The sequence below is a fragment of the Pangasianodon hypophthalmus genome, chromosome 19 (assembly GCF_027358585.1).
Source record: "Pangasianodon hypophthalmus isolate fPanHyp1 chromosome 19, fPanHyp1.pri, whole genome shotgun sequence".
NCBI classification, from domain to species: domain Eukaryota; kingdom Metazoa; phylum Chordata; class Actinopteri; order Siluriformes; family Pangasiidae; genus Pangasianodon; species Pangasianodon hypophthalmus.
Genome location: NC_069728.1, coordinates 5,469,038 through 5,489,661, shown reverse-complemented (window position 1 = coordinate 5,489,661; position 20,624 = coordinate 5,469,038). Strand labels below are relative to the sequence as shown.

The 20,624-nt window shown below is 39.7% G+C and overlaps 1 protein-coding gene across 1 annotated transcript; it reads right to left on the bottom strand.

The window, feature by feature from the left end:
* Nucleotides 1-293: 293 nt before the first annotated feature.
* Nucleotides 294-20,049, bottom strand: oma1 (OMA1 zinc metallopeptidase). Its single transcript, XM_034313881.2, has 8 exons — nt 18,700-20,049; nt 15,932-16,160; nt 13,369-13,542; nt 12,613-12,720; nt 11,013-11,141; nt 10,067-10,141; nt 8,238-8,387; nt 294-3,376 (listed from the first exon to the last, which is right to left on the bottom strand). The coding sequence occupies exons 1-8, from the start codon at nt 19,419-19,421 to the stop codon at nt 3,083-3,085; spliced, it is 1,881 nt and encodes a 626-aa protein (XP_034169772.2). The 5' UTR covers nt 19,422-20,049; the 3' UTR covers nt 294-3,082.
* Nucleotides 20,050-20,624: the final 575 nt, after the last annotated feature.

Genomic DNA, 20,624 nt, shown 5'->3' with positions numbered 1-20,624 from the left:
TGGAACAGTTGTACAAAGCATTTCACTGCAAGTCGTACTTTATGTGTATGGTTATGCATGTGACAAATAAAATTTGAATTTGAATTTTCAAGCTGATGATGTCTAGTGCTGAAAAGATGTTCATGTTCAAAGCACATAAGGAAGGAAGTCTGAATTGTAGACTTACAGGACTGAAAGCATTCAAACATTGGACGTGGTGCTACTCTCCTTTCTGACCTTTTTTTTTTTTTTTTTTAGAAAGGAAGATTTAATATTCAGTCAGACAGCAGGTGTGTGGGTGAGGTTGTGAAATGAACCTTATAAAAGGGGTTAAAGTTCACCGTAAACAGCATTATGGGAAACTGTCTGGACACCTACACACTGGGACATGGACCAATCTGCCTGCCCACACATGTCTTTATTCTGACTTTAATAAAGAATAAAGAAGAAGCGCTAGATCTAGACATACACACAAATGCATCACCCACCATCAGATACGCAGGCCATTTGGTCAGAAATCCCTCACCATTCTGCTCTTCCAGCACCTCACTTCTGATTCGGATCCTTTTACACAGACAGCATAAAGGCTCAGAGTGCAGAATTCGTTCTACATGCTGCATGGCTGATTTACATTCATCACTTGAACCCAGGACAGGCCACGCAAGTGTGACCGGCCAGTCAGCATCTTTCTGCTTGCACAGAGACGGTTGTTTGATAAAACCAGCAGTATCAGAAAGAAATCACAGAAGGATGTTAATATTTGTGCTTACTGAGCTGCAGGTTGCAAATCATGAAGCCGAGAGAGTTTTATTTATCTTTTTTTATCAGGTTACACATAGTGAATAAGAAGCAAGATGAGGTAGGTCATGTTTTTTACTGAGGCATTTCAGAAGTCGTTCATATCGCCATAGGAACCATAGAAAAACAATGGAACTTTTACGACAGATTGCTTTTGCTGTATATTTAAGCCATTTTTTTTGAATACTGGCCCACATTTTAGGTTTATAGTTTATACTGCCACCAAGTGTACTTACCTTGTTCCCCTGTCGCACACAACTCATTTCAATACTTGGGATTAATCAGTCCAAAGATGGCTCTTCTAGACCGTTCAGCAATCCAGCAAGCATGCTAGCCTCAAGGTCAAGAGTCTGGAGCCAGTACATGCCATCAAACCTTCGGTAAAGTCCTGGCATGTCTGATCTGTATGATAAATGTCCAAACTACAGTTGACTGCATCTCCCCAACTGTCCAGCCCTATGTGTAAAAATCCACACCTCTTTTTCCAGCTTTCTCACATCTCCTCATACTCCCTCCAGGCCTCTCCTCTCCTCTTTCTAATTGACTTGGTGGGTGACAGCCAGCAGCTTGATGTTCTTTACGCAATTTTACAGCTAGTAATGAGTTTCTGCTTCAGCTCTCCTATGGGACCAGCGGGCCCAAGGAGCATGGCGTGTTCGAAAGCAAAGGAAGCACTTAGACCATGCTACCAATTTTCACCCAAACACACTGGCCAGATACTGGGACTGTATTAGCGGCCGGATCCCAGGAGGCACTGCAGGTCTGCTCTGAGTCCCTCGTGACAGGCACCTGTCTACCAGAATGCCTGGGAAGAGAAACATCATCTTTAATAACCACACTCACCCTAAAATGGCAATGATAAAAATGTTTATTGTTTTTTTTTCTTTTCACCACAGCCATCATCTGGCACATTCTTATAGAAACACACGATAGGTATATAAGGATTTCACATTTTAAAAAAACTGTGTCAAATCAAATATGTAGACCAATGCTCTGCTGTGGCGACCCCAAAGGGGAACAGCCGAAAGAACACCAACATTATGTCAGTCACGTGTACCAAAAGTGACTTAAAACTATGAGAATATTCCTTGCATAATAAATTCAACTCTTAATGCAAATGTGGCTTGTTTGACTACGACTCCCAGTAAATATTTCTAATATCAATTTGTAAAATAAATTAATATCACAAAGGAAGAGATTTTGTGAGTTTCTCGCGACCCCATTTATAAATCAAGCAACCCTATGTGGGGTCGCTACCCCTAGTTTGGGAACCAATGCTATACACAGAAAACAAAACCAGAACATGTGCCACAAAGGCCATCTTAAGGCTGTGAGATATTTTATTGTATCTACACGTATGTGTGCGCAACATGGCTGCCCACCTATCGTTGAGGTCACTCATCACAGTGGGTGTGGACATCCTAAGAATTTAACATTTGCAAGATGCAATACCAATGGGGCAATAAAGGACATGAGGTCAGCAACAGGCCTAGTGGTTCTAGGCTTTTTTCTTTTAATTCCCCAAATACAGTCAAGTATACAGTCGAGTAAACATTGTTGCGCACACATACAGTACACGTAAAGTATAATGCCAGCCTAACAGACAAGCGGATATCATATGCTCAGTATACTTACATAGACAGAGACCAGTCATATCTGTTAATTACTATAATCTCAAATTATCTTATCAATTATTACATTTAAATATCTTTGCATAGTGATAAACTGCTGTGATGTATAAGCAAAAACAGGAACCTTTGTAGCAGCAACCATAATATTTCCTCAGGATACATTCAGTATCTACAATAAAGAGGCCAGTGCTAGCACCTAAACATGATAATAAAGTCTGATTCTGGCCTTTTGTGAATAAATTAAATAAAAGTCAATTATACGTAGCTTCATCTGCATGGGGCTATTATGCTAATCCTAACATTAAAGCTAATCAAACCCTTGCTTACAATCATTGCCTTGTTCGTATGATGTTCACATTTATATGGAAAGTAATAGCTCACATATTATTCGTTATTGCACAGCCTTCACATTTTTCACAGCTAAATAGCTTTAGCTATAGCAAAAGTTTGTGTGGCAGTCAGGTAAAACGGACCTGTCACAGCTGGCTACAAGGCCAACATCTGCAGTCACTTAATGTTAATTCGTATTATTGCCAGATTGCTAAACCTGGGTAACCTGAAGAACAGGGTTTATAATAAAGTTATTGACCATACAGAGCAATAACAGCTGTTATTTGCTTGGGAACAGAAGCTACTGATAAATCAAGTATGGCGCATCATATAAAATGACCCTTCTAGCTTCCATTCGTTTTTGGTTCAACCTCTTTACGCAGAAGTCTGATTTCTGTTAAGTCTTCTTTACTGAGCAGAGTCTGCTGTTGGGCTGATATCACCAACGCTGCCCCTAACTGAGGCTGGACTCTCTGCTGTGTGCCTGCCGCTCGTTCTCTCTCCTTCTCTTCTCTTTTTGCTTTGTTTTTTCCTTTCTCTGCGTCCTCAAGCAACTTTTGTGCAATCTTGGAAAAGACAGCCCGGGGATCAGGGTCAGGAAGGGCAGGGCAGCCGCATCTCGCACGGAGCTCTATAGCCTGCAGAAACAAAACAAGCGGATACACAAGACACACATGACTTCTGATCTTACAATCAACAAAATCCTGTGTAGATTACATAGCTTACGGAAGTTTAATACCAAAACGATGGTTGGATGTGTCGGACTGATAAAAGTATAAATCAGACCAAACCCACTCAGCCTTAAGGTTGGACAGTACTCATATTCACTCCACACAAACCATTTTACCTGGGGCTGATCTCTGACCTCCCTCTGGGTCAGAGGACAAAAGCCAGTATACAAAAGCTATATAATAAAATAATGGTATGCAAGCAAGGCTGTTAGACTGTGACAGCACTGAAACAGCTAAAGAACAGTAAGCGTAGAGCTGAATAAGGTTGCGTAGCTAAAAGCTTAACATGGACGCTTTTGCGAGTCAAATCGTTATTCCGAACAACCTCTGTGGGAGAAAACATCAGATGCAGCTCTCCAGCAAACTCTTTTCATTAGCCAGGGAGACAGATTTAAGGAGCTCACAGATGTTTGAAGATCAGGCCATTAAAAGGAACTCAAGGCACTTGATGAAAGAGTGCTTTTCCAAAGCTTATTAGGTAACATTTACCCAAAGGAGCACATTACAGCAGCACATCCTTCTATGTTTCCTCTAGTCGCCTTTAAGAACTGATAAAAGATGTATACCTCTTTTGGGTAAGAAAAGAACAGTCTGTATAGATAGAACTATCTATCATATGTAAGGGCAGTAATGCATAGATCAGTTTCTGCTACAAAAGAGCAAGGAGGTCCTTCCCTGGAAAAAACCTATTAACAGAAACATCACTAACAATGACTCAAAATGACCATTAAGCACTACGCTAAAGAGATCTTGCTAAGTGGTATCCACTTGTAATGGTCATGAGTACTGAAGGATGAACAGGAACACAGACTGCACTCCAGACCTCCTCATCCAACATCAGTGCCTGATCTCACTAATGCTCTTATAGCTGAATGATCACAAATCCCCACAATCACGCTCCAAAATCTAGTGGAAAGCCTTCCCAGAAGAGTGGAGCTCATTATAACAGTAAAGGGGGAATAAACCTGGAATGGGATGTTCAACAAGCACATGTAGGTGTGATGGTCAGGTGTCCACATACTTTTGGACATATAGCATAGCAATTTTTGTAACTGTTTGTTGGAGACATTTTATTCATTAAACCAGCTGCCTACAGATGTTGCTTTTGTAATTGCAAATAATCTTATACAACAGACTTTTTTTACTGATGAGTTCAAGTACATGGTATCATTGTGCCTTTAAATGCACATTTTGTAAGTCATGCTGTATAAGAGCATCTCCTACATGACTAAATGTAAATTTACTTGACGATAAATGTACCCTAAATACCTATCACTAGTATTCACTAGAGAGAGAGACAGAGAGAGAGAGAGAGAGAGAGAGAGACAGAGAGAGAGAGAGAGAGAAAGAACAAATAATGTGAGAGGATCTGCACTTATTCAACTTCAGACCAAGATGACTCACCTCCTCTTTCACTTCTCCATAGGTGAGTGGATACTGCCACTCAGCGCTGCTTTGAAAGTCTGAACGCTTGCTTTTTTTTTTTTTTTTAACCAAAAGAGTAACCTTGTGCACCAGAACCATGTAACGAGCAACAGTGGAGCAACTGGACTGAATGTTAACTGTGGTACTGGTAATTAAGTAGCACATGGCGGATGCGTCGCTTTCATTAAAGGAAAATGAATGAAGAGAGAGTGGGGTCTCTTACAGGACATACTTCCCCATGGAGTAATGGAGGCATACTAAGATTGTGAAAAGATACACACACACACACACACAAGCTTGATGGACGATTAACATCTTTACCATCTGTTCCCCCTGTGTTTGAGGCACCTCAGTGCCAGTATACAGGCAGGATTCTTTCACTCACCGCTTCAGGTTCACGCTGAAGGTTAAGTAAGCCCCTGTGTGTGACTAATACACACACACACACTCACACACATTCACACCCATGCGGCACATTTCCCAGCCACCACCACTTTGCATCATATATTAAAGAGCCATTTTGTGGAGCCAGTGGCTTGTGACGGGAGAGATAGCTGTGCATGTTTCTGTAAACGAGTGTCCTCCATATTCAACTCACTCACTCACTCACCAGCTTTCTTTTTCCCTGCGTCAAACTGAGCTCTTCATCTACACACACACAAACACGCACATATATTGATTCATCGACAGCAAAAGGGAAGGTGTTGGTGGGGATTTCAGGCAGAGCTTGAGAAGTGTTGAGCCATACAAGATTCAAAACAACTAGAAGTATAAAGCCATACATATTCCTGGGTGAGGAATTTATGGTGTGAGAAAATGTAAACTCCTTTCCTGCTTTAAAGGTATAGTTACTGATTTGGGGAATAAGCCAAAGCTAGCTGTTCAAATGGAGCCCCTTTCTTCAAAGGTATCATATCTAATTTTTTTAATGTATTTTTGTATTAGTCCTAATTGTCTTTAATACATGGTGTGATTTTTACACTATTAGTTTTTTTATACACAGTTGCCTAACGGACAAGTAGGTGTTAATGATTTTAATTAGCATGCATGGTGGACAGACAATGTTATCTGAACCAGAAACATGCAGGTTTGCAGAAAGACTGATGAAAATGAGTAAAATAAAATACAGCACAAAGCTGTCATATCTGGAAGAATGGAATAATATCCTCTGTGTGTGATGCAAGGACAAATCACCTTATCTCATAACCAAAACAACGGCCAACGTCTCGGTCTTGCTCAAGTTTTGCATAAGTGTAAACATGAAAATGTGCTTTTCCACGCACCCAAAACACACTGGAGCTTCCACTTGCCTGGAGGTCTAGCTAATGAATTTATGATTTGTCCAAACCTTGCTGTAAATTGTTGTGTGCTCTTTTCTGCCACTCCATCCCACTGTTGGTTTACAATATTCATAAAGCAGACCCAGAATGTTTATGAAATATTCATTAGCTTGCTATTAGCTTTCTCAGCAAAAGGTGAACCATTAGTTATTGTCATGAAAGCATGAGTTGTGCTGTATTTTGACTGACCGCCATGGGCCATGCACGGTAAATTAAATGTATTGCGTGCGACACACTTTTCAGGCGGGAGTCAATCACGCTGAGTTATTTTAATGAACTTCACACACGATGTAAATAAATTCTGTGATTTTCAACAGTTTTGTCACCTGCTGAACTGAAGAAACCACACTAGCTACACATTTTACAGTTTATCAATGCTGATGTAACTAATCTAGTTGAAAAAAAAAGTTCATTTGAGGGCAGTTTGCTATTTCCTTCAAAGCCAAGCCCCCAGATAATATGAGTTGCATACAACAGAACACCTAAAAGCTAATGCATGAGGGAAAACATTGTGACCAGCAACATGATTGACAGACAAGTATAACTAAATGTTAATGATCCACTAGATTTGTTTTTTGATCCTGTTTACAGAGCCTGGGGCACCATGGAAACCAGAGTTTTCCCCCGAGATGATTTTTAGGAGAACTTTGATGCTTTTACAGTCGATTGTATTAAACGTGTAGCTAGAGATGTCAGAACACTGTAATACTCAGCAAATATTGTGCTTATGTTCTTTATTTTTAAGTGCATACAATTTTGAAACATGGTAATGGAAGGGCTAATAGTAATAGTAATTTTATCATGTCTTGTTCTTGGAACTATACCAGTCAAGCTGAGAACGCCTCCACTGATCCCTCAGTGATTACAGCCACTCTCATGTGTCATTAAACAAAGCACTAAGGAAGTCCCGTGCAAACTCTGAGTGAATAATTTAGCCTCTAACAAAGCAATGTGCCCTGCACTGACGAGCGAATTGCTAAGCACAAATGAGCTTGCAGTCACACCCTGTGCGTGTGTGTGTGCGTGCGTGTGTGTGTGTGTCTGCATGTACGTGTTTGAACACTAACGGGTGCACAGGAGCAGGGTGGTCTCCAGACATCTTGTTAGTCTGGGTCCAGTCTGGAAATCTCAGACAGGCCTGGAAGCTCCGCAAACCCCAATTCTGACTGCTCCTCATCGCACCAAATCGACATGTCTCCGGGTTATGTTACATTTGTGTTATACAAAAAAAGCAACATCATCTTGAGATCATCTTCAAAACACAATTTAACTGTCAGCTCAAGTGGGTCTGCTAGAGTGTTTGCTTCACACAGGAAGTCTTAGAGCCAAGCAAGGAAATTTAAGGTGCTAGATTACTTGGATTTCGATTAACATGCAGAAAAATAAACATGGGAATAAGAAGAATTTGTGCATAATATACATAAGGAAAATCCTGGGAGTAACTGCACTGCCCTTCAGGAAAGCAGTAGAAAGCAGGGTAATATACTAAGCGTCCAGAGAAACAGGACGTTTGACCAAAAATCGTTCATCAACATATTATTATTGCTGCTATCATTTAATCCAGGAGGTCACAATCTTTTTTTAGCCAGGGACCCCCTAGTATGGATGGATGTCATGAGCATTATTTAAAATTTTTACGTAATTTTTTTCGGAGCCATAGATCTTTCTATTCCTGAGCACCAACACAACACATTAGGTGTGAGTTGACTTTGCTGCTTGGACCCCTAAATATAATCCTTTTGATAATGTGTGTCATGATTTCGACCACTGTAAGAAAATTAAAAAATATATATATTTTTAAGACTCTTGGTTATGCTTCCCGGTCCCTACTTTACAAAACCACTGATTTAATCCACGAAGGCGTTGTCACCTGATGGTCATTCGGATGTCATTCGGCAGTAATGGAGAAGGAATTTAAGTTGGGAGGATGTGTATGTTTTTGTGTACTATAGTAGCACGAGCTGTGGGGTAGGACACAGAGACGTGGGTTTGTGTAGTGTTACCTCTGGGACGAGATGGTCAAGGTGTGTGATGCGACTGTGGTGGGAGGGGTGTGTGGAAATCCACTCGGGCATAGTGGGCTCTTCTTTTATTTGATCAAATAACTCCATCTGCTGCCAAAACACAGGCCCGGCTCTCACATCCACACATGCCTAGGAAAAGGAGAGAGACACAGTGAGAGAGAGAGTAAAATAATTGCTTTCAAAGACTTTAATCCCACTGCAAGCTACTTCCAACAAGAAGCTTTAAAGCATGTTTTGGAGGTCATGTATTTTCTGTAATGAATAAGAAATTTCTATGAATATGCAGATTGGACACACCCCCAACCCTACACTTACCCACCCCTTCACAAATGTTTTTCATTGTCCTCTCCCCCCACACCCCCTTTCATGGGTTTTAAAATACACAGCCTTACCACAACATATGACACTTGCACCACTGATCTGTAAAGAGGGCTTTGGCCCCTGAAAAGGTGGGTGATGGTGTGGTCAAAAGATATTTACATCAATTATTTAAAAAAAAAATGTCTGTATAATGGTACTGTATGGAAGGGCATGATCACTTATCATTACTGAAATTTTCTAAATTGTCTAGGTATTGAGAAAAGGTTATGAATACTGTATTTAGGTAATGTGTACTACGCTACAGGGTCTGTCTTTAGTTTGATTTTCCAGATTTACCAGAGAAGACACAATAAATGAGGATGTAAACAGGAAAAGGAAAAAAGGACAAAATCAATGTTTCATCATTCTAATTTGCAAATTAGAAGATGAAAGCCTATTATATTTTATAAAGAGATGATATTTGCCTGACACATGTTTAATACCAACTCATATTCCACCTGAAAGCAGTTACTTATTACCTCCAAAAGGATTTAATTTTATATATATATATATAAATATATATATTTATATTAATATATATATTAAAAAGCATGTATTATAAAGTTTGAGTTAACAATATACATGATACATGTTACCAAAGCTACAGGAGCATACATCAAGAACTATATTTATTCCATCAGTAATGCCAAAGTAATATACATATGACAAATTATATTCTTCACATAAGATTAAAAATTGTATCATTGTATGCTGAGAAGTAGACAGTCAGGTAGACCTCAAAATGATTACAGGATATGGCTACAGTTTTTAGTCTTTTGTATAATAGAAGAATCAGCTAATTATTTCAAAATTTTGTTCTTGTTGAACTATGCTTAAATTTGTAAAAAAAAAAAAAAAAAATGTATGAAATTCCTGTTTAACACGCATGTTACTGGCTGAATTAAATAACGGACATTGTGACAGTTCTAAAGCACGAAGCAAATGTTTTAACAGGATACTCAGACACAATAACTTTTCAGTACAAGGACAAAATAAAAACGAGTCTTGTTAGTTGGACCTACGCTATCACCTTTCTGATCAGTGACACCTCCCTGGGTTGTGTGTAATGTCACACACTCTGTGCAGACTGTACTGACCTTCACCGTCAGTGTGTAAGTGTGCTTTCCTTCAGTCTCACATCAATTCACACATCTTCCACCACACTCTCTGCCCTTTTGTAGGAAAAAGAAGCTATCTGCTTGAGGGCTGGACTTATGAGCGCTCTAGATGTGTGCTCTACAGGAAACGTGTATGTGTGTGTGTTGTGTGTGAACACTGCCATCTAATGCAGACTGTGGATATGGTTTTCATCAAAACTCTACTAATCTATAATCTACTCTCCATAGTGATAAAGGTTATATCTAACCTGTAGATTAAAATTATGAAAATGGAAAACATTGGTGTTATTGTGCTGTATGAGGATTATTTAGTGCTGATGTGTGAAGTACCTTAGCCGCCAGCTGCAGTCCAACCTGATCAGCCTCAGCTTCCAGTTTCCGACTGTAAGGCCTGTCAAACAAGATCTAAAACAGAGCACGCACTCAATACACCACCAACTACCAACACACACCTGTGATACTGTTCAAAGGTTTGTGCCCACTACCATGAACTGGTGTTACTTTTGTTGTTATTGTCAACATTTATTCAGTTTACACTTAGTATTAAATACTATACTTTAAGGAATTCTAAGCAATCTGTTTGTACTCCATGTCCTTCATATTTTTTGAACTTTTATGATGCCATATACTGTAGATTATGGGTTCAAACTAGTGTTGCGCTCTATATGATATTGATTTTACCATTTACCATAAATAATAAGATATTTTCCCAATATATTTGTGAGCATAGATGTAATTTTAATCAAACAGCAGCAGGTTATGGAAGTGGACCGTTTATTTAAGGACAATAGGAAAGCAAAGTTTAAGGGAAATAAAGCGTCATAAAGAAAACGAAAGAAGCCAACAAAACCGTCACAGAAGAGCTAGTATATTGTTAAGCAGAACAAAAAGGTTCAATAAAATCTACAGTGACTGAGATTGCAATTAAAACTTCAATTAAAACACTCCATGACTTACAATTATTACTGAGGTGCAATCTACTGGCCACATTTAGATTCAAAACCAGACGCACAGATTTGCTAGCGCTACAGGATTTCCTGTATAAAACACAGTGTGCTGTGCAAAAGAAAAGTTCCTGCCACTAATGTCTAATAACACAATGTCTAATAGTACAGAGGAAAAACTGCAGAATTAATATGCAGAGTGTTAGCTTTCCAGTAGCACCCAAATATTTCTAAGCGTGACGGACGTTAATTGAACATAAATTTAGATCATGTATTATAATCATATCTTTGTTTACATGGATGTGGTACACTGACACACAAGACAGTCTCACCTCAACTAGTCTGCCTTGTATCCACTGCCCCAACAAAGCGAGACTGTCTCGAGGACAGATTGCCCAAATCATTGTCAACAGGATCATAGATAACAGATCCAGCACATGAGCCAAACTAGCCTGCTCTGCCTGAGAGAGAGAGACACAGAGAGAGAGAGAGAGAGAGGGAGAGAGAGAGAGAGAGAGATTATAGTGCACATTATTGTTAATTGCTTATCATCCATTTTTTTTTTTGACATCCAAGTAGGTTATGTGCAAAAACCTGGCAAAACAAAAACACAATCCCACATAAACACGTTCATTCATTCAAAAGATTAATCAGTAATTATTACACAACTATAATACCATTATGCAAATGAAATTAATGTAACAGCGCAACAATCAGACTCTTCTCCGCGAGTGCCTTGGCGAACTGCATTAGCGAAATGTGCCGCAATGCAGATGGCATCAGAACTTTATATTACCTGCAGGAGTCATCAGAACAATTCCAGTCCAACAGCCTGTCGTATCAGAGAGCAAACGAGGCTCTCTTCCCTCTCGCTCTAATATCAGCCAGCCATTTCAGTCCTATGAGCCTGGCAGTCAGAGACCTTAAAATGCACTTCACTCATTCATTCTGAACTGTGTCTCAGTGCAGATAAACATGACACTCTTCTAATAAAAATCCAATCTCTCTCTCCTCTGCCATCCCTCACACACTCACACACGCACAGCCCGCAGGTAAACATTTAATGGACAAGATAAAGATCTGGAGTCTTCACATGACTGACAAGGCTATAACACACTGGCACTCGGTGCTGAAATAGCAAATGAAAATTGTAATAGGATTTTTTTTTGTGGACTAACTGTAATAGTTTGACATGAGACACTGTGTGTCTCTGCAGCGCTGTGACAGTGTCAAGTAATGAAGAACTGCAAGAAGGTTGTGCGCATCTCTGAAGTGTGGGAAAGAGAGTAGGACAGAAATGTAGACTTTTGGTTTTATAAAGTACTTTTATTTAATCACTTTAAATAGGCTGAAAAACAGTTATGGGTACTGCAATAAAATTACTCAGAGTAGTTGTTTGTGTGAATGTTTCTTAATGACGTTTGGGAGAAAAAATTATTGTGAAGAAAAAAGAAACTGAAAATCAGTGAAGACAGCTGAGCAAATAAATCCCTGTTATGCCATCTTTGATTATCAGTCTGATGTAGACTAGCTTAGCTTATCCATTATTTAATTCCACAGCATGGGCCATGCCAAGCTATGCTGTGTTCATTCAAAATTCTGGCCACAGTCTTACCAAAACGTATGATGCAACAGCACTGAAACGGCACACTGATGTTATAATTACGCCCCTAAACACGCTTAGCGCCTTTTAGACAGGACGCTCACTTCATTTCAATTAAACGCTGATGCAGAGATGAAAGCAAAACATGTGCGAGCGAAAAGAGAGATAAACAGGCCGTTTAGACACAACGAAGGGTGTTTTTCTTCCTAAACAGAATGCGGCGAAACAGCAAGGAGGATGATAGGATGCTAATGCGTCTCTCGCAACATGCTACACAAAAGGATTACTGTAAATCAGCCTACATGAAGGCATGAAGGTGTGGCACTTACGGCATGACCGATCAGAGCATGGGCCATCTCATGCCCCAGGACAAAAGCCAGCTGATGGACGTCTCCAACAGCCTCCAGCATTCCTGTAAAGACAAATATCATCCCATTCTGTTGCGCGCACACACACACACACACACACACAAACACACACACACACACACTAGTCTTATTATCCTTGTGAAGATTTTCCATTGAGATAATTATTAATGTAACTAATTAAAGCTACAATGCTAAATAAAAAAATAAAAGCTACAGTTTTTTAATAAAAAAATAGGATTTTTTCCTCCACAAGATCAAAACTGTCACATATTTGGTCCACACCAAGACATAAAAACATGCCCACACACCACATCTGTTACTGTTACAATCTCACTGGATATTCACTGGTATGCATTTCTGCACATTGCTTTTTATTAACAGCGAAAATTCTAGCTCTTAACAGGGCAAAAGCCTACAAGCATTATGCAATATTTTATTTGCAATTTTCCAATGTCAACTTAGCCATAACTAACCACACCGCTGCAAGATTGTTGCATTTGGGTCAGTGTTTGCTTTATCACTGTTTTTTCAATCACCTCACCTTACACCTCACATAAACAAAAAAAAAAGAAAAAAAAAAACAATTGTCTGTCTGGTCATATGTCAAATGGTCACTTCATGTGAAAGCAAGTGAGAAAAACGAATAGACTCTCTAGCAATAACTAGAAACCTGGCTGCATGTAAAGGTTCATTCATTCAATCTCTTGAGTCACTTACAGGCATGGCGAAAGCGTTGACAATGGGCTTCTCTATCACATGAACAGTCCAGGGTACAGAATTCATCCCTTCAATATCCCGGTTTCTATCAGCCAAGTGTTGGACCACTCGCTTAACAACCTGATGCCTGGGGTCAAAATCGGGGATGAACGAATTTCCATATTCCTCTAAGTACTGGTTAGGAGTATAAAAAAAAGACAATATTGTAACAAACATAACATATGTTAGGTTATAATTAGCTTATAGTGATCTATTAATCAGAAAACACTTGAATGACTAGAAACCTTACTTTCAGAATGCACACAAGCTGCCTTTAAAATCTTTCCTTTTATTGTTAGGATTACAGATCTACCCAGGTTCCATGTTTTCGAACATGGACGTGGTCCGGAAAAGAAACAAGTCAACATTCAACAGTGGTATGAGGTATAAAACTGCATAATTAGAAGGAATTTGTGTGTGTGAAAATATGCTTGTGATGATGACCAGCCCAGAAACAATCCTGGTATCAACTCGAGTATTTGGGCCTAGCATGGAAAACACCTTTAATCCACACTGATATTTTTCTGCTTATTAACTCCGGATAGAGTGAGACATGTCTGTGTAGTCTAGGTAATAGCTGCTGATACCCATGCTCGAGTTTTCAGGTAGGCTTGATTGACAATGCCTATTCAGCTGGATCATGTAAATACCAGAAAAGCTTTTTATCCTTTTTCATAAAAATCACTCTCTCAGGTGGTAACCATAGTGACAGCAATGCTACCAGTAGTGTTTGGCCAACAATGATTATGTCTTTGTTTCAAACCCACAGGCTACATATGAAAAAAACAGAAAACATTTGTCTTTTCATGCATTATTTCAAAAATATATGAACATTTATGGGGTGATGTAGTTGAGAACTGCCACGCAGCCATGTGCTCATCACAGAATGGTTACTGGGTAGTCAAGCCAGCTGGACACTATACCCATGTCGCTTTGCAGAATGCTATGGTCTTCTCAACATTGCTGACTGACACCGTTTCTTTTACCATGTAATACAATAAATCTACTATGTACTATATTTTGTATAGCTTGTAAAGGCTTAGACAAAGGCAGCAGTCATTCCTGGCATTTATCAGCCAAACCATATTAAAATATTAGTAGTAGAAGTAGTAGTAGTAGTAGTACTGGTAGCAGCAGCAGTAGGAGATATAGCAATACTAGCAGTAGCAGTAGTAGTAGCAGTAGTAGTAGTAGAAGTAGTAGCAGCAGGAGTAGGTGTAGTAGAAGTAGTAGTAGTAGGTATAGTAGTAGCAGAAGTATTATTAGTAGTATCAGTAGTAGTAGTATAGTAGTACTATAGTAGAATTAGTAGTAGCAGTTGTAGTAGTGTAATAGTATTATAACATTAGGTGAAGTATAGTAGTATTAGAGTAAACGTAGAGTAGCAGTAGTTGTAATAGTTATAGCAATAGTAGTAGTAGCAGCAGGAGCAGTAGTAGTAGTTAGAGCACTAGTAGTAGTAGGAGGAGGAGTGGTAGTAGTAGTAGTAGTAGTAGTAGTAGTAGTAAAGCAGTAGTAGTAGTAGTAACAACAGCAGCAGTAGTAGTTATAGCACTAGTAGCAGTAGCAGTAAAGTAGTAGTAGTAATAGTAGTAGCACCAGCAGTAGGAGTAGTTATAGCACTAGTAGCAGTAGCAGTAGTAGTAGTTATAGCAATAGTAGCAGTAGTAGTGTAGTAGTAGTAGTAGTAGTAGTAGTAGTAGTAGCAGCAGCAGCAGTAGCTATAGCGGTAGTAGTAAAGTAGTAGTAGTAGCAGCAGTACTGGTAGCAGCAGCAGTAGTAGATATAGCAATACTAGCAGTAGTAGTAGTAGTAGCAGCAGCAGCAGCAGTAGTAGTTAAAGCAATAGTACTAGTAGCAGTAGTACTAGTAACTGGTTTCCAACCTTCCTAAATTTTCCCACACCACCCCATTGCTACGCTCCCTCCACTGGCTTCCTGTAGCTGCCCACATCAGATTTAAAACACTGATGCTTGCCTACACTACACTACACTACACTTGCCTAAATCTCTCAGGGTACATGGAAGGCATGCATCGAGACTCTTCTCTTTTCTGGCACCAAGGTGGTGGAATGAACTTCCCCTAGATGTCCGAACAGCAGTCTTCAAACGACGTCTAAAGACTTACCTAGTAGCAGCAGCAGTAGTTATAGCAATAGTAGCAGTAGTAGTAAAGTAGTAGTAGTAGTAGTAGCAGTACTACTACTGCTACTGCAGTACTACTAGTAGCAGCAGCAGCAGCAGCAGTAGTAGTAGTAGTAGTAGTTATAGCAATAGTAGCAATAGTACTAGTAGCAGTAGTAGTAGTAGCAGCAGTAGTACTAGTTATAGCAATAGTAGCCATAGTAGTAGTAGCAGCAGTAGTAGTAGTAGTACTAGTTATAGCAATAGTAGCAATAGTAGTAGTAGTAGTAGTAGCAGTAGCAGTAGTACTAGTTATAGCAATAGTAGCAGTAGTACTAGTTATAGCAATAGTAGCAGTAGTACAACAATTAGCCTATAGATCTAACAGAGAAAAATCCTACCATTTCTGAAGCATGATCAGTTAGTTTAATAAAGTTCTCCCTGCTGAAAACCAGTAACCGGCTTCTGCCAGTCACAGGAGTCTCTTCCATGTAGGTGAGGAAGAAGAGCGAGATGAAGAGCAGCAGTCCTGTGCCAACACCCATCAGACGCCATCGCCGCTGCCACGCCCACTCACGAAAGAGCTGCCTCTTATTGGATGGCAAAGCCTTCCACCATTTCCTGATACTTCTGCAAGCAGAGAGACAGACAGAGGCTTCGGTCAGGAGCCGTGGGTGTGACTCACATGCAGCCTCAGTCCAACACTGAAAAATAAAAAGTTCCACTTTACGCTGATAAACTGGTGCTGCACAGGCACTAATATAATTTATAATCACTTATTATAAACACTTATTTAAATAAACAATTAGCTAGATTAGCTGGACGACAGATACTTGCTTTTAGCTAGCTAACATTACCTAGAAGGCATGGCATAACAAATGGAACACTAGCAATCATATATCTTAATTCTACTATGAAGTACTAAGAGTAGGCTGCTGTTCTTTGTAGGTGTGATAGGACTGTGGTTTCCATCAAGCTACTTAAGCCAGGCTACTTAAAATGTATTGTCAGAGCTTACAATGGTGCATGTGGCTGGGTAAGAAGGAAAATTTCCTGTCTCTTGGTGATCTGCAGACATGCTGGGCAATTGTGGGTGTGTGTGCCAGATCCCACATACAAATCTGGGCAGCTCAGCATTCATCTCAGACCTGTACGTCAGATAAGTGTGATCTCGCTTCATTCTATTCGACTGGTTAGTGCAGTACAAGAGAGGAGACTGAGACAGCAGGTGGGAATAGGCCACAATTAACACTAATAAATGAGCTAATGTAAAAATAAATAACTAAATCTAAATGTTAATTATGTTGGCATGGTGTGGGCTCTGCATAAATTTAGTACAGACTTAGTCATGTTACATCACTTGGTAATGTATTACAGGAAGTATTATAGGTTATCATACTAACATAACTAACTATCACAACTAAGAGAGCATTATGACCTGTTTCGTAGCCTACTTCAGTGTTTAACACTACAAACTGGCCATCAAGTCAAAACCGTAGTCTGTTATTATTTTAACCTGCTAATGTTAATCATCTTAATCTTAATGTTAATCTAAGACTAATATAATTTAGTTTCCAGACACCAAGTGATCTACAACAGCCGACAGGTGTTAAAAGCAGATGGTTGTAGGTTAAACATACACCACTGGTCACAGCTTTTAATACCTATCCTTATTCAAATAAGGCAGAGTCGTACAGGAAATCTGTCCTGTTCTGTCACACAGCAAATACCAGATATTCTTAACAGCTGGATTCTAACAGCTGGCTTCTGACATTGGCATCAATCTGCACAAGACTTCCAGCCTGCTACATGCATAGATATGGAAACTCTAAAAGCTTTTTTTTTTTTTTTTTTTTTAAACAGTTTTTCAGAGGTAAAAGTATATGTGCAGCACTGTGAATGTAAATGTAATAAATGAGAAAAATGTACATTGGGGGAAATGGTTCATACATAATGTCCATTATTGACACTGACAGTGTTGTATTTTAAATGCCATCATTTTTTCTCAGTAACCCCAAATAACCACATGCATTAACTTAGGCACTAGCTCTGCTTTTTTACAGTGTGGAAGAAACAGAACTAAACAAGCAGACAAAAAAAAAAAAAAATATATATATATATATATATATATATATATATATATATATATATACACACATATATATATATATATATATATATTGCCAGTTTTGCTTTTAACTACTCAGCTTCCACTCGCTAGCCTTTGCTTTTGCCCGAAATTATCCATATGTACATGAAGAAAAATGTGGAAATTGGAGTGACAGAAATTATTTATAACTTGTACATGTACATGTTCTCAAGATGAACAATAACCTAATGTGCACCCAATCTTCACCCAACAAAATGTCTGATATTGGGCCAAAAAAGTTTTTTTAAAAGGTGGCTGAAAGTCTGTCGGCCTTAGTGGCCCAGCATTGGTCCAGTGGACAAAATGACGTTGGTCCAATGTCGCCATCCAACCTTGACTCAGCTGAATGGCTGACACTGGGCCAACGTTGCCAAGGTAGATTTAAAGGTGGCTGAAAATCTGTCGGCTTTGGTGGCTCAACATTGGTGCAACAGACTCAGTGACACTTACCCAACCATATAGCTGCTACCTGAGTTCATACCATAAAGAGCAATATGTTCCTTTTGTATTATTAACTTCAAAAGAGAGTAAAAAAAAAAACAGAGGGTGGAGAAGGAACAACCGTTTATAACCTCAATAACATAACTGATAACAGAAACTAACTTGTCTCACGTATGTTCCACAACATTAAATGTAACGATAAACAGTTAAAAGCATGATGTATAGATTATTAATAAATTAAATGCTGTACTCATTGGCAAACTGCTATAGTATAAGAGTAATTAAACACTTCAAGACATGCTGTTATTGAAAAATAATCAACCTCAGGTGGTAACTCTGCTCTGCTTTGTGTCACATCATATCACCCAGGCTTTGATTAATTTCCTATAACAACATGGCTTATCGTGTTTTAGTTCTTACTTAATCGGATGTGGATGCCAAAAAAGAAACCCAATGTAATGCTGATGTTGTTGGTTTTTTTAATCGTTTTAATGACATGTGGCTTGGCCCATCCTCCCCTGATGGTGGTGTAGTTTTGATAGACGTTTATCCATGAGAGTGGTCTGTAATGTACCTCACCTTCCCAGGATGATGGCTGTGACCTTGTGCAGAGGTTTGACCAGCAGCCAGAGCAGCACAGCAGGCGGCGCACGGAGTCCAGCTGAAGTGTGAAACTCCTTCACAGGACCACTGATGGCTGTGAAGCGGACAGGAAGCTGCTGGATACAGACTGGAGCAGAGGAAAGGTGTCTTGGCAAAATAGTTTTGTGACAAATAGAAGAATGGCTCGGGGGGCACGGTGGCTTAGTAGTTGTCTCACACCTCCAGGGTTGAGGGTTCGAACCCTGCCTCTGCCCTCTGTGTGTGGAGTTTACATGGTCTCCCCGTGCTTTGGGGGTTTCCTCCGGGTACTCCGGTTTCCTCCCACAGTCCAAAGACATGCGATGTAGGCTGATTGGCATTTCCAAATTGTCCATTGTGCGTGAGTGTGTGTGTGATTGCGTCCTGCGATGGGTTGGCACCCCATCCAGGATGTCCCCCGCCTTGTGCCCCGAGCTCCCAGGGATTGGCTCCAGGTTCCCCCGAGACCTTGTGTAGGATAAGCGGTACAGGAGACGGATGGATGGAGAAGGGCTTGAACAAAACACTGCAGCTGATCGTAAATCAGACGAGTAGAAGCCTGGACTTCTCGAGCTCCAGCCATTAGGAGTTTGTTTCTGAAACAGGTGGACTGTCCGTAGTCGGCTGAGTGTCAGTAAAGATGGTGCCTTTTGACAAAAACGAATGCAAGTCAAAAGCATTTCTGCTGGAAAGCTCTGAACAGACTGCTGCCTACCTGGAGTATAGCTAGCTGTCAAAAGTTGTGCGAGAACTCATGAATTAATCGCAAAGCTGCATACATGCACACAACAGTACATCAATCCGCACTGAACTGAAAACCTGCTAGCGGAAGTTAGAGGTTAGGTGCAATGTAGCTTCGCAAGTTTTTAGTTTCATAAGTTCCCTAAAATGATGCTGAAACTACACAGGACGTTAAAGGCGGTGGGTTTTGTTGTTGTTGTTGTTGTAGTCGGACACGCTTAGCTAAAGAATGGAGGACACTGGGTAAAAATCATTAACTGGACAAAATCCTGGTCACCTCAAGTTTATCAGTGTGTTACCTACAGAACATTTCATTTCTCTTGAGTTCAGTTTCACTACAGCGCTATTCCATTTGTCCGCTGCGGTCGAGGTCGAGTGTTACATCAAAAACAGTCCACTCTTCAACAGCGCATATGCTTATGGTTCCCACCGGGGGATGTCCATAACGAGATTTATAGACTTATGTTCTTTTATCACATTGCAAACATTTTTTGTCTGAATAATTATTATTATTTTATAATTCATCTAAATGAACAGCAGTCACTACATTTATAAAATTTCCCTAATGGGCACGAACACTTACCTGAAACAGTATTTTTTAATTATGGAAGCAGAACTACACCATATTTCATCTTGTTTTTGTTTGTTTGTTTGTTTGTTTGTTTGTTTGTGGTCTTCAGATAAAAGACTCTCAGGCCATGAAAAGAAACGATCTAGCTACAAAATACTTACTTTATTACAAAACCATAAAGTGTTCCACAATGATTATTCAAGAGACCCAGAAAAAAAAAAAAAAATCAAGTATACTTTGAGTATACTCCTTAATGACAGTACCACTGCTAACAGAGTGATGCTACTACTGTATAATACTGACAACTACACTCACTGACCACTTTATTAGGAACACCTGTACACCTGCTCATTTAAGAAATTATCTAATCAGTCAATCATGTGTCAGCAGTGCAGTGTATAAAATCATGCAGATACGGGCCAGCAGATTCAGGTAATGTTCACATCAACCATCAGAATGAGGAAAAACTGTGATCTCAGTGATTTTGACCGTGGCAGGATTGCTGGTGCCAGGCGGGCTGGTTTGAGTATTTCTATAACCGCTGATCTCCTGGGATTTTCACACACAACAG